The sequence below is a fragment of the Eschscholzia californica genome, unplaced genomic scaffold, assembly GCF_041429995.1.
Source record: "Eschscholzia californica isolate CP2 unplaced genomic scaffold, dmEscCali1.0.p SCAF_5, whole genome shotgun sequence".
Classification (NCBI taxonomy): domain Eukaryota; kingdom Viridiplantae; phylum Streptophyta; class Magnoliopsida; order Ranunculales; family Papaveraceae; genus Eschscholzia; species Eschscholzia californica.
In genome coordinates, this window is record NW_028238472.1 from 15267428 (window position 1) to 15281737 (window position 14310).

General features: G+C 37.1%; 1 protein-coding gene and 1 pseudogene across 4 annotated transcripts; one reads left to right on the forward strand and one right to left on the reverse strand.

Moving 5' to 3' along the window:
• The first annotated feature begins 5939 nt into the window (after positions 1–5939).
• HAM3 (GRAS family transcription factor) lies at positions 5940–9894 on the forward strand. Of its 4 annotated transcripts, none has more exons than XM_086640036.1 (3): positions 5980–6235; positions 6362–8501; positions 9526–9894. In XM_086640036.1, the coding sequence occupies exon 2, from the start codon at positions 6376–6378 to the stop codon at positions 8497–8499; it is 2124 nt and encodes a 707-aa protein (XP_086496162.1). In that variant the 5' UTR covers positions 5980–6235; positions 6362–6375; the 3' UTR covers positions 8500–8501; positions 9526–9894. The 4 variants fall into 4 exon arrangements, with proteins under 4 accessions (XP_086496159.1, XP_086496160.1, XP_086496162.1 ...); XM_086640035.1 differs by having other exon boundaries at positions 5989–6235; positions 9148–9894; XM_086640033.1 differs by having other exon boundaries at positions 5940–8501; positions 9148–9894.
• Positions 9895–12888: 2994 nt separating this feature from the next.
• LOC147537386 (target of rapamycin complex subunit LST8 pseudogene) lies at positions 12889–13862 on the reverse strand (annotated as a pseudogene).
• Between the last annotated feature and the right edge of the window lie 448 nt (positions 13863–14310).

The window sequence follows — 14310 nt, forward strand, 5'->3', positions numbered from 1 at the left end:
GGTTATGTAGACATTGGTGAACACTTTAATATAAACTTAAAAAAAAATCGAAGAGAAATAACCTTCCAAAATATGAAAGGCCTTTGTTTTTTTTTTTGTTAAGATGAAAGGCCTTTGTGGATAAGGAACAAAATAAAAGTAATTAAGGAATATTAATATTGATATTATTATTATTATTATTATTATTACGAATAATGATACTGTCTTGGCTAAGGAAAAGACAACCAGGAGGTCCAAAATGATTGAATTACCCTCCACCTTTTTTACACGGTGCACGGAAAAAATGCGTACGGGAAGATAATGTATTGTGAACAACTATTTTGGTAGTATGATAGTTCATAACGTGATATAATAAATACAATATTTTAAGAGAAAGAAAACCTAAAAATGAATATGGTCATATCAATCAGGATAACCAAAATTTTGTGAAACTATAAATTAAAAGAGTCATCCACATACTCTCTTTGTCATACTATAAATGGACAAAGTGAATCCATCAATCGAAAATTGTAGTTGATTTTGATACATGTAACATTATTGTTCTAGAGAAAGAAATTAAAAATGAAGCTTAATCGAATGCCAATATGCTTGATTTCTTACTCGATTTGATCTTTCTCTTGCTAGAAATGAACTTTACTTCTTAAGATAATCGAAACGCTGAAAATTTGTTAAACGAAAAATAGAAGAAGACGGATTTATTTGATACCCCAGTCCGAATTTATTTTCTGCTCATAATGCACTAAGAACAGTTATAATGTGTTGTGTGCTTGATCACATAGTCGTGTGATGGAGGGTGCAGGCAGGACACCCGCATGCCCCCACCATGAGGGGGTTATTTCTATTAAATATTTGGTTTTAGAATATATTTTTAGAAACTTGATTGAAAACGGAAGACTTTTGGCCTCAGATGGCACTATAAGTGAGTTTCATGTGAGTGACCCAAGTTCGAATCACATGGCCTTCACTTTTTACGATTTTTTTCGTTTTACTTTTTATGAGACTGGCAATTGTTAAATAAATTCTTATTTCCGCTCTATTATAGTATTTATTTTTGTACTATTTTGTTGTTTTGGGTTGTATTTGTTTTTAATTTCTGTAAGTGTTATTAAGCACTAAAAATCTAAATGTTACTTAAAAGATTTTGATGATCCAAATATTGGTCATCAGTTGGCCAGGTTAATAAGCCAATGAACCAAAAATCCAAATGATCAACCAGTGATAAGTCACCGACGAGATGAATTTGAAAGAGTTTATTATCCAATCTCGAGATTGGGGGGTCGACACACATATCGTATACGCCTAAGCGCTACCCTGACTCTAAATATAATCAGGTCTACTCCAAATTTTGGAGAAGTAAAGGAGATCTGAGGAAGTGGGATCGATACCTCAAAGTCCTGATATATGAGAAGTTTGAAGCATGCCTAATACTTTCCTAACCTAGTTAGGTCCGGACTTGATCCAAGATTCGGGATAAAAAATATCTTAAGCATCTAAGTAACTTAGACTAGAAGAGTCTCTCGGTAAGAAACTTGCCCTATGAAGTCTACAAGATCGACAACACGATCCATCTCGATACGAAATATACTCAAACAAAGAAACTTATCTAATTACGACTACGAAATACTAGTTTCATCTTAAGGTGGTGGATTTTCACCGCCTCATCACAACCACTCATGTATAGTCGGCTAAACGAGCATATATAGAGCAACAAATTCACCTGAAACTGGGCAAGCAATCAATCAAAAATTCGATCTCTAGAACTCAGACCTTCAACTCAACTTTTTAACTACAAAAACCCTTTACTGACTTGAGCGTGTGAGAGGTTTATAAGTTCCTTGCATGTATTATCCCAGAATCACAAAAAGTAGTTCGATGTTAGAAGAAGGAATCTAAATATCTTGAATAATAACCTAAAGTCAATTTAGACATTATCATCTTTCGATATTTATATAATGAAGAGTGTAAAAAGATGTCTAGCAGCGAAACCATGAACTATCCTTAAGAGGGGGAGAGGATAGGATTATTAAATTCACAGTTGAATGGGATGATAGCTTTCGGCCTATTGGGGTAAATGGAACATACTTATCGACCCGTATAGTGTCATTTATGATGGATCCAGACCATCTCTTTGATTGTAGCGAAATGGGGTGACATTGAACCTGCTTCCATCAAAGCAACAATTTCGACAATTCCGGACTTGAGGGTAAATATTTCCTTTAATTTCTTTGTTTTAATAGTACTTTTATTTTATTACTTCATGTATAATTATTGTACTGACTTATTTTTAAAAGGTATACTTTGTTTTCACCGAACATGAACAAGTTATGAATTGGATTAAGGGGATTTGAAGAAATAGAGATCTTGAAAAGCAAAAGTAAACAGAAAATATGTTATACCTTACCTACCTAATGTAGAAGAGTACAAAACCCTTTTCCCTCTTGACGGTGGTCGTACTCAGTGGTTCTAGTTAATCTAATTGTGTAAAGATGACGTAAAGGTAAAAATGTCTCTCCATCAATAACTATATTTATTTTAACAAAACAAAATTATAATGAGTTAAATATCTACGTATGAACAAAGTATTTTTCCAAAATATAGACAGTAGCAGAGACTAGCAAGACGAACAAGGCTAAGACAAAACATCCTTGCATTGGAGGACATAACTCTAATTTGCCAATCTGGCCCCCAAGACCATGGCCCTGTTAGTTAAACTTAATAGAGTACGTTTTCTTTCACTTTTTACCCCTTATTTTTAACCAATTTCTTTCATATCTTTACTCTCTCCATACTCATTTTAATGGGTTGTTAGAATAGTTGCAGACAACGACCGACAACCTCATATTTTTTTTAAATTCTCTCTTCTTCTTCTTCTTCTTCTTCCTCACACCACCCCACCGCCACCATCATCACCTTTATTTTATTTTATTTTCTTTCTCTCTCTCTCTTACTATCTTTGTTCTATTCGACTGAACAGGATTTCTCTAGCTTCAGATTTGAAACTTCGATACGATTTATTGAAGCTTCAACAAATTTTGATTTAGATTTATTGAAGCTTTAAATATGAGTTTGAAATTTTGATCTGAAGCTTCAACATATCTTATCCAAGATTCAGATCTAAAGCTAGAGATCATGAGAATGATGATGATTGTGGTGGTGGCGAGGAAAACATAAGAAAAAGTGCAAAAATGCATCATTAAAGTGTTTATTGTTTAGGTGAAATTATATTTTCATGCAACTTAGTTTGTGTTGCGAAAGCAAACTAGTTCCTACACACATATATATATATATACCCCCATAAAATAATAAACACATTATTAATACATTTTTGTTTTTGCAATAGAGATTCAAAAAATGGAATTGTTACCTATTTTTATTAAGTGTTAGAAGCAACTCTATCCCATGGTGGGGTCTTAGCCCCTTGGGTCCAACCCAGGGCCCTTGAGGCTGAGCTCCTCAGTCGTCCCTCAATGAAGAGTCGACTGAGGGTTTATCTCCACATGATGATTGGGATTCTAACGGTCATGCGAGGAGTCTCCATGGTCGTTGGAGCAAATCCAACGGCCAAAATTGGATTGGTTCGCTAATGTTTGAGGTTGAGCTCCTTAGTCGACCCTGAATGAAGAGTCGACTAAGGGCTTCTCTCCACATGACTGTTGGGATTCCAACGGTCATGTGGGGAGTCCTCCCGGCCGTTGGAGCAAATCCAACGGCCAAAATTGGGTTGGTTCCCTATAAGTAGAGAACCAACCCATATTCCACTCTCACACTCTCAAATTCTCTCTATAATGTTTGTCGTTCGCTCCCAGTTTCTCTTTGTCTCTCCCATATTTTTTTCATTTCCTCTCATTTTTATTTATTTCTTCATATAATGGATCCTAATATGTGCAACAAATGTCCTACGAAAGATTTATGGAATTGATGTCTCCTGATTTCGCGTCTGTTGAATTAGGGAATGATGATACTGAGAAAAAATCACCACACATTCCCTGAACATTTGATGATTCTTATGATCGACTACAACCTAAAAAACTCCATGGATATCGTATGCACAAGAAGATATTTTACTTCTTAATTGTTATTTAAAACTCACATATGATGCGATGACCGAAAGAAATAAAAAAAATTAAAGTTTTATGAAAAATATCCAATTAATATAATGCAAATGCGGTCCGAGAGCATACATTAAAGAGTTGTGGTTCTTTAAAAGTTTTAGATGATGGAAATTGAAAGCGATAGACGAAGAAGCACGTCGGAGAGCAATTTCAACGGAGGAATTTTTTTGTTGACAACACGGAGGAAGTTATTGATTAAGCGTACGGAGAAAGTAATGGAAATACAATGGAAAAATTCAAAAGGCAAACTTTTAAGACTCGGACAAAAGGCAAACTTTTTAGCTATCCAAATACAACAAGTAGCTCAATATATACCAATGGTCTACTTTATATCAGAGCTGTGGCTAGGAATTTCAGGACCCTGGGCGAAGTTTGATTATGGCCCTTGGTATAATAAAAAAAATTACAAGCAAAAAATTGAACCACGCGCCGATTAAAGACTTCTACTGAACACGATTAACTTAAAATGATAAAACAAAATCTTTTTACAACGTATAGTTTTAGAGTCTAAGCGATTTTTTTAATATGATATCTTTTGTATCATGATTTTTTCATAAGTATTCATGTATTGTTAGAATAAAAAAAATACTTAGATTTTTTTTCTTAAAAACACATCTAAAGATGAAAGATATGCACCCAAACAACAAAAAAGTTTAAAGAAAAAGTGTGACGGAGCATAAATAAAGGTTGATTTAGCAATAATCCTCTCAACCTCACAATTATAAGGAAAATGAAAAAAATGAGTGATGGACTTTGAACCTGTGTCCCAAGTGTGGAAATCCACAAACTTGACCACTAGAGCTGATGGAGTTTCGCATTGAAGTGTTTAGGGTTATTTATATATACGAGTGCGACCTTCATAAGAGGCGGGCCTCTTTGGGGGTGGGGACCCAGGGCGGAAGCCCTGCCCACCCTAGGGGTGGGAATCGGTCCGGACGGGCGGGAAACGGACACTAACTCAACCGGTCCGGGCGGAACGGACACGATTCCTAAGTGTCCACTCGGTCATCCGGACAAAACGGGCGGACATTTCGGATTTTTCTCCAACAAAGTGCCCGTCCATGACCGTTTTGATAGTCGGGCAAACCGGGTATCGGTCGGGTGGACACCGGTCACTAATGAACAAATAAAGAAACTTTTATTCGAAATTAAAAATGTTTAGTCGCTAAATACAACTTTCTAAAACTCCCACTTTACAATTCTAAAAAGTAAATGAATTCAAAATCGCAAGATAAGCATTGAGATTTCTCATGGATTATGATCGGTTTCTATGCTTCTTCTTATGGATTACGATCGGTTTCTATGCTTCTTCTCATGGTTATTGATGAGATACTGAGATTTTGGAGGAGATAGAGACTAGAGAAGTAGAACGACAAAGACAAGATTAAGAAAAGTGATTTCTAGGGTTATTTATTTGTACTCTTGAAATCTAATGGTTGTAGCTAACTCTACAAATCTAAAGGCTTAAAATCAATCATATAAGCGGACGGGTATAACGGGTAGGATAAACGGACGGGTGTGGACGGGTTCGGTCGGGCGGACGATATAAGCGGGCGGACTCGGTCGGACCACCGGGTCTATGCCCGCGTCCGTCCGCTTAAGATCTTTCGGTCGGGCGGGTACGGACCGATTCGGGCATCGGACGGTCACGGACCCTTCGGACTCGGGCGGTCATGGGCGGGTTCCGGGTTTCCGGGCCAAAATCCCACCCCTAGCCCACCCGCCCCCAAACACGGCTCTGCTTTATATCTCTATGTGCTCAAAGTGTACCTCCCCATATCAATGTAGAACAAATTCTAGAGAGAGAAGGGAAGATAGAAGAGGAGAGAGGTTTGAGCACTTTATTACCTTTTTATATGTTGCACGCATACATGGCAGAACAGAGAAGGGTACAGGCACAGAGGCCTATTACTACTACAACAACGAAATAGAGAAAGAAGAAACAAGGGTTTTGAAAGAGGAAAGAGAAAGTGAAAAGAAGGTACTAAAAGAAATGGAGTTGAAGAGAAGAAGATAGAGAAAGAGAGTAATAGATAAGAAGAAATTTTAGAAACATCTTACAAGTGTTGCTGTTGGTGGTGGTGAAATCTCCTTCAAATTTTGTTCCTTTATTACAGGAGAAGGTAAAAGATACCAACCAGCAAGATCTGTTTATCATTTTTTATCTGTCACTAAAACCCATTCTGATTTCATCTCATCTTAAAGTGGGTTTTGGTTTGATTTCTATTCTAAGAAAGAAATTTTTGCAGAGTTGGTGATTTAGATGATAGGGATGCCCTTCACTTTGAAGGGGAACAAGGGAGGTTTTGAATTTGGAAATCTTTCAACAAAATCATTATCATCTTCTTCTTCATCATTTGAGAAGTGGAAAAAAGAAAATAATTTTAGTAGTGAACCAACTTCTGTTCTTGATTCAAGAACAAGTCCAAGTACTCCAACCTCAACATCAACACTGTCTTCATCTTTCTGTGGCGGTTCTGCCGATACAGCAAGTGTGGCTGCTATTTCCGATAACAATCACATCTTTCATCAGAAATGGCCGCCTACCCACGAGGATTTTTCAGCTGAACCGCCTTCTTCCGGTGCTGGTGGTTTTGGTAACCGGAAGGATGTCTGGGTTTCTGAACTTCAGTCTATTCCTGCCGGCCTTGGGCTCATTGATCATGTTGGTGGTGGTGGTGGTGGTTCTGTAACTGGTTGTGGAGGACTTAGTAGGGAAAATTGGGATATGTTATCAGAACAGGCAGCTCCTTCAGTGTTTGAAGACAATGCAGGTTTTGGGATGGTTGATTCTGGTCTAGGGTTCCAATCCGCCATGGCTGGCACTGATTTTGGTTCTTGTTCAACCATGAGTATGAACTTGGGATGTGTAACCCCATCTCCATCTTCTTGCTCTGATGTCAACAAGATGCTACCACAAATCTTTACCCAAACTACTAACCCATCTTCAAATCAAGTTTTTTCTGCTTTTCATAATCCACATCTTCCTTTTAATTTATCACCTGGGTTGTTTTTATCAAACCAGCAGATAGAAGTTGGAGAAGAAAAACCCCAAATTTTCAATCTTCATCTTCCATTAAGTTTCCCACATCAACATCAAGATGAAAATCTATTGCCTCCACCTAAAAGACATCAAGTTTCCCACATCCAAAAGCCCACATTTCAATCCTCACCATATCATTTGCAATCATCACTATTAGTGGCTGAAATAAAGCCCAACGTCGATGAAGTTTTTACCATACAACAGAACCAGCCTCAGACGACAATGCTAGACAAGCTATTTCAGGCTGCGGAGTTGATCGAAACGGGAAGTTCTATACTCGCGCAAGGGATATTGGCGCGGCTCAATCACCAGCTATCTCAACCAGTTGGAAAGCCCCTTCAAAGAGCGGCATTCTACTTCAAGGAAGCTCTCTTACAGTTGCTAATTAATGGCACCTCAAATTCACCAAAAACTTCATCTCCAATTGATGTTGTTCTCAAAATAGGTGCTTACAAAACTTTCTCTGAGATTTCACCTCTTTTACAATTCTCAAATTTTACTTGCAACCAAGCTCTACTTGAAGCTCTTGATGGATTTGATGAGATTCATATAATTGACTTTGATATTGGTATTGGTGGCCAATGGGCATCTTTTATGCAAGAAATTTCCATGAAAATGGGTGGTGCACCTTCTTTAAGAATTACTGCTTTCACTTCTCAATCTTCAAATGAAAACTCACTTGAACTTTCTCTTACTAGGGAACACTTGATCCATTTTGCTAATGATTTAGGTATTTCATTTGAGATAGATATTGTGAATCTTGATTCATTAGACTCATCTTCTTGGTCTCTACCATTTCATATTACTGAAAATGAAGTTCTTGCTGTCAATCTCCCTATTGGGTCTTCTTCCGTTGACCCTTCTTCGATTCCTTCATTGCTCTGCCTTATCAAACAACTTTCACCAAAAATTATAGTTTCCGTGGATAGAGGTTGTGATCGAAGCGATTTACCATTTGCCCATTATCTTCTACAATCTCTTCAAGCTTATTCTATCTTGTTTGATTCACTTGATGCCACAAATGCAAATCCTGATGTCATTAACAAGATCGAGAGGTTCTTGCTGCAGCCAAGGATAGAAAGCACAATTCTTCAGCGTCATCGTTCACAAGAGACATTACCACCATGGAGAAATCTTTTCGCTTCTGCCGGGTTATTCCCTTTAACTTTCAGTAATTTTACAGAAACCCAAGCTGAGTGTTTGATAAAAAGGGTTCAAGGTAGAGGATTTCATGTGGATAAGCGCCAAGCTTCACTCGTTCTCTGTTATCAACGTAGGGAGCTTGTTTCAGTATCAGCTTGGAGGTGCAGAGTTTACAGGAATTCGCAAAAGAAATTATCTTAAAGGTGCACATAATCTACTTTTTAGTACTCTATGATCTTGAGAAAGCTTTAGTTATGTTAGTAATAGTCGCAACTATTTCAATGGCTTCCCTGTGTTTGTGAATGACTTGTCTGCAATTCTCTTATTCTCAATTGTTTATGAGTTTTCGGAGAATGTTTTAGAACAGAAACAATTTGCGAAACTAAAGGTTTAGTACAGTCTTCTCAGTTTAGTCTTTCTTTCGAACTTGCAGTAGTGTTGTACTTGGATTCTAGTTTAAGGTGGTGGTTTGTTGTAAACTCTACGACAATGAAAAAACGATCAAGATTAATAGAGAAGAATTTAACTCCCCTCATAATCTAAGTTTCTTCTTCTTTTGTGGGTGTTTCAATTGATACTTGTTTTGAATACATTTCAATATTATCGTATTAATTATATCACCTAAACTTGTTTATATATTCTCGTTATGAAATCTTATGCATACAAAGATTTTTGTTTCTTCACATTATACAGGTTCTTCATCCGAACTGAAAATGCTTATTTTGAAGTTCTTTTTTTGTTTGGGTTGTAAGATCTTGTTTTTTTATCTACATCTTTTGTCCCTGACTCCCTTACCCTAATAAATAATAGCAATGGATTCACATCTTTTGTGGTCTCTTCCCCTGTCAGGCCATGTTGATTGTGCATATAACTTTGAGGTCGGCGACACCTCTAGGTCGCTACCCCGACCTGTTGTAAATTTTTTGATACAAAGGTGCAATTAAACAGGAACAAGAAGGCTCTGTCAAAGAAAACCTTCCTCTAATTTCCTTTAGAGATATCCTATTGGGGTAAATATATCGAATTTACACTCTAATTAGCTCCCTGACCGTTCCATTTATCAGAGTAGCCTATATAAGCCACCGACTTACTGAAGAAATTGTTAGTTCCGCCTCCGCTTTACCAACTTAATATCTTCACTGTTGGAGTTAATATGTTTCTTGGGCTGGTATATAGTTTGTTTTCTTGTATTCATTGTCTTTCCATATTTTTTATTTTGTATATCAGTTGGATACACGGTATATCATGGGTATGTGTTGTACTTCTTGCATATTGGCAAGGGAGATGGTGGGAAAACGGCCAGAGTGAGGTAATGTTTAGTTGCTTTAGCTTCCTAGCTCGGTTCCGCCTGTTAGAATTGGTATCCCGTCGGTACCTGGGCCAGGCCTATCCTCATGCTTACTTCTGATCGGTTATGCTTCTGAATCATTCTCTAAAGAACTGCATTTTTTTTCTTTCATTGAGATTTGTGATTTTAGTATCAAACTTGTTTGTTCTTTGAAATTCTGATACCATAAGGTTTTCTGCGACGAATTGGGAATATCTGTGTGATTAAGTTTGGCAGTTTCCGTTATTATAATGAAATAATGGTTTATAAATCATTTTTTACTAGTGTTTTTTGGTGTTTTTTATTAATTTTATGAGTTAATTCCTATTTGGCCCCCTACTTTGTGACCAGCTTCCTTTATGGCCCCCTTTTTTCCGTAAATTCAAATATGGCCCCCTTTTCTTAACACCGTCAGTCAACTTTTATGGTCAATACTTTCTTTTCCATGTTTACCCTTCTTATTAGAATGATTAATAAATTCAAAATTGACCCCCTTTAGAATTTGGGTCAATTTCAAAAAAATTATAACAACTTTAGAAGAAACAAGGGGGCTAAAACAGAATACATATGAAAAAAACAAAAACACCTCATCCCACCCTCTCTCTCTCCTCCATCTCACCTCCACATCATGTATCTCGCCACCTCATCATCTTCTCCGAATGAAGGTCGCCGGCCGGCCAAATTTTCCGGCGACCTTCAATTTTTTTTTTTTTTTTTTCATCTTCTCTCTCTATTCTTTCTCTTATCTCCCTCTCTCTCTTTCTCATTTCTCTCTCTTTTTATCACATTTCTCTCTCATTCTCAAAAAAAAAAAACTCTCTCTCTCTCATCTCTCTATATTCCGGCGAAGGGGAGGAGCCCCTTCGTCGGAATAACCAGACCTTGAAGGTCTGGTTTTAGAGGTAAACCAGACCTTCAAGGTCTGGTTAATACCAGACTCGGTCTGGTTTCAAACCAGACCGAGATCTGGCTTCTTCAACCAGATCTCGGTCTGGTTTGAAACCAGATCCCGGCCTGGTTAAACCAGACCGAGTCTGGTATTAACCAGACCTTGAAGGTCTGGTTTACCTCTAAAACCAGACCTTCAAGGTCTGGTTATTCCGGCGAAGGGGCTCCTCCCCTTCGCCGGAATGTAGAGAGATGAGAGAGAGAGAGTTTTTTTTTTTTTTGAGAATGAGAGAGAAATGTGATAAAGAGAGAGAGAAATGAGAGAGAGAGAGAGATTAGAGAGAGAGGGAGATAAGAGAAAGAATAGAGAGAGAAGATGAAAAAAAAAAATTGAAGGTCGCCGGAAAATTTGGCCGGCCGGCGACCTTCATTCGGAGAAGATGATGAGGTGGCGAGATACATGATGTGGAGGTGAGATGGAGGAGAGAGAGGGTGGGATGAGGTGTTTTTGTTTTTTTTATATGTATTCTATTTTAGCCCCCTTGTTTCTTCCAATGTTGTTATAATTTTTTTGAAATTGACCCAAATTCTAAAGGGGGTCAATTTTGAATTTATTAATCATTCTAATAAGAAGGGTAAACATGGAAAAGAAAGTATTGACCATAAAAGTTGACTGACGGTGTTAAGAAAAGGGGGTCATATTTGAATTTACGGAATAAAGGGGGCCATAAAGGAAGCTGGTCACAAAGTAGGGGGCCAAATAAGAATTAACTCTAATTTTATTTGTGATTCAACTCAAAATCTGGACATGATCTAGACATAATATTCTTAATTACTAGATCTGTCATTCTTTTGTGTAGGATTATTTTCACAATTTTGACAAATATGTGTCCTCAAAAAAAATTGACAAATATGTAGTCTTCCCTATCACTCTCTTTAGGAGTCATGAAGTCTTTTTTAAACAATATATTCAAGTCGTATTGTCGTGTAAAGATGATTTTGTTGTACACTTCATATTATAACAATAAGGTGTACAGTGTTTCCGCCGTTCTAAGTGTCTTCAGGCAAACCAGCTATGTTGGAGTGTTATCGTCTTTCTTTTATGATCTTTATCTCTTCTCATTACATTCATATTCTGAAAAATAGTTTTATTTTCTGCCCAATAGTTTTACAAATATTCAACTCCAGTAGCGATAATTCAAATGTTAGTTATCATATGTAGTCTCTTGGTACCTTTTGACGTGTGATGCTTCAATATGGTTTTCATTTATTCAGGGTCGAAAACGTCTAGCTATTAGATTTGTTTAAATTAATAGACCTTAAGATAATAATTTTCTCTCGCCCCGACTTTACTAATTTATAGTAATAAATAATGATTTCAAAGATAAATCAGATACATAACAAATTCAACCCCTCTCACATAGTCTTCAATTCAATAGGTCAGCCGTTTAAATGCATTTTTTATTTATTAATCTTACCACTATATTTGATTATATCTATACCTATAATTAGGGAGGTTAAGCATATGAAATTATTAATCCAAATTATTATTATTTGATTTTTTTTGCATGGCATTCTTTGTATTGTTTCAAACATTCATTGAACTTTCCCCTGTTTTTTTGTTCCTTTGCTCATTAAACCCCACATGGGCCATGGCTCATCGCCTCCTACCTTGAGCATTGACATAAAGCTTTGTCTTCTTTCCTGACTGCTGACTCTTATCTTTGTTTTGCTTTGTTTCACTTATCAACCCTTGTTATGTTAGGAGGATAATGTTTGTTGATTAGAAGTACATATCTTTTGACATTGACGATCTCGTAACATTTAATGATTGGTGAATGAAAAATAGTGTTAGTATTAAAAGTTTGCGGAAGTTATCAAACCTATCCTTAAAATTGATCCGACTATAAAAATTAATCGAAAAGTTAAGCCAAGAAACCAAATATGTAAACAGAATTTAACGAGGTTTGGCTTCAAGCCTACGTCCTCAGACTAACAAGAAAACTTTATTGAAGAATAGATGAAGACGACTCACACAACCTGCAAGTTCGTCCCAAGACGGTACCGTATAGAAATTTAACCTTCTATACTAGATTTTCGACGACCGAGAAATTAAACACTGCTAAAAAACGATGAATAAAATTTCTCTCACAATTGCTCTCCCTCTCTAGCTCTCTATTTACTCTTTGTTGAATAGTTGTTGTGTTGTGTTGATGTTGATGACAAGCACTCATATATATATATGTATAGGAAGTCACCGACTACAATTTCCAATTTTGAGCAATTTCCAATTTTGAACAATTTCATAATTTTGAACAATTTCCAATTTTGAGTCCAATTTGGAAATCCAATTTGGAGAAGGAATCTCACCAACCGCCTCTCACAATTCTCCACCTCGTACACAATTTGATATACTTCAAATTTTGGACGAACGCCAGCTCTACTCCTTGTAAGATATATATGCCTCTTGTAACTTCATCCGACTGCGCCATATGACCATGACTGCCTACGTACCCTTTTACAGGATCAAGTCTACCGTAGTCACAGTTGTGTCAGATGAAGCTGTGATTAAATATGCACCATCCACAGAAAACACAGTCCAATACCCATCGTTGATGTCCTACTAGAGTCTTTTCCAACGTGAAACCATAAACGTTCTATATCTTGACAGTATGATCCGATGATGCAGTGGCCAAGTAGCTGTTAGGTTCACGAAACTCGGGTGAGCAAACATTTCAAAATGTAGCCATTGTGAGCTTGAAGTTTACGACGCTCGAAGTTGGTCTGGGTTCCACCCAACAAGCGCCAAATATAACATGTTCCATGGTTATTTGAAGCAACAACTAAACTCCCGTCCCACATCACAGTCCAGGATCGAACTGTTGTATTTTACCTCTGGAACCAATTCACGTATATTGCCATTCTGATTTTCAGATATTAGGCTCTATCTGATTAGGATGTAAAACAACAGTATTTACAACTGCACAACTTTCATATTCCCTTTGACAACCGGGACTCAGGAGCCCTTAATACCATATCTTAACTGTGCCATCTTCAGAACCCGAATACATCCAGTTTCCTTCACATTGGAACCCCACAACCATAACGTTATTAGTGTGTGAGTCATAGCTTATAACTGGTTGAGGGCTACTCGAATTAACTTCATAAATCGAATATTTGGATTTCCTGCTGCTGCTACATACTGCTTATCTGGGGTTATCTCAAGTCTATTAATTTGACAATCAGGGTATTGAAGAGTACGATAACATCGTCCACTCTTAGCTTCCCAAAACCGGATTGTGTAATCCTATCCAGCAGTGGCAAGGATCACTGATGGTTGTTGCCTCATTATGATGGATTGATTGATTTGCTGGAAAAATGAAAATGAGAGATCTCTTCAAATTGTTATGAAATTCACCATCTCTTCTTACTTACACTAATACGTGAACGGAAGCTTGAGATTAGATTGAAGTTGAGTAGCATTGAACTGAGAAACCCTAGCATGTGTTAGTCTTTTCTTACGAGTACATCAATTGTGTTTATAGTTCCGTGAAGAAATACTTTAAGTTTAGGTTTTCATGGTAGTCAACGTAGAAATTTAGATTTAGGCGTTAATTAATAACTATGAAATAGGAAAAATTCAACAATTCTACATCGGCACACTATTGGACACCGACGGCGTTTGCTTCTAACCGTTTAACAACGCACAGAGATATGCATCTATAGCCTCTCTGGGAACAGGGAAACCAAACCTCACATAACTCAGAGCTTGCTAGCATTTTCCATTACAATTAATA

What these genes read in the sequence shown, in the direction of transcription:
- HAM3 (XM_086640033.1), top strand. Translation starts at nt 6,376, where the DNA reads ATGATAGGGATGCCCTTCACTTTGAAGGGGAACAAGGGAGGTTTTGAA.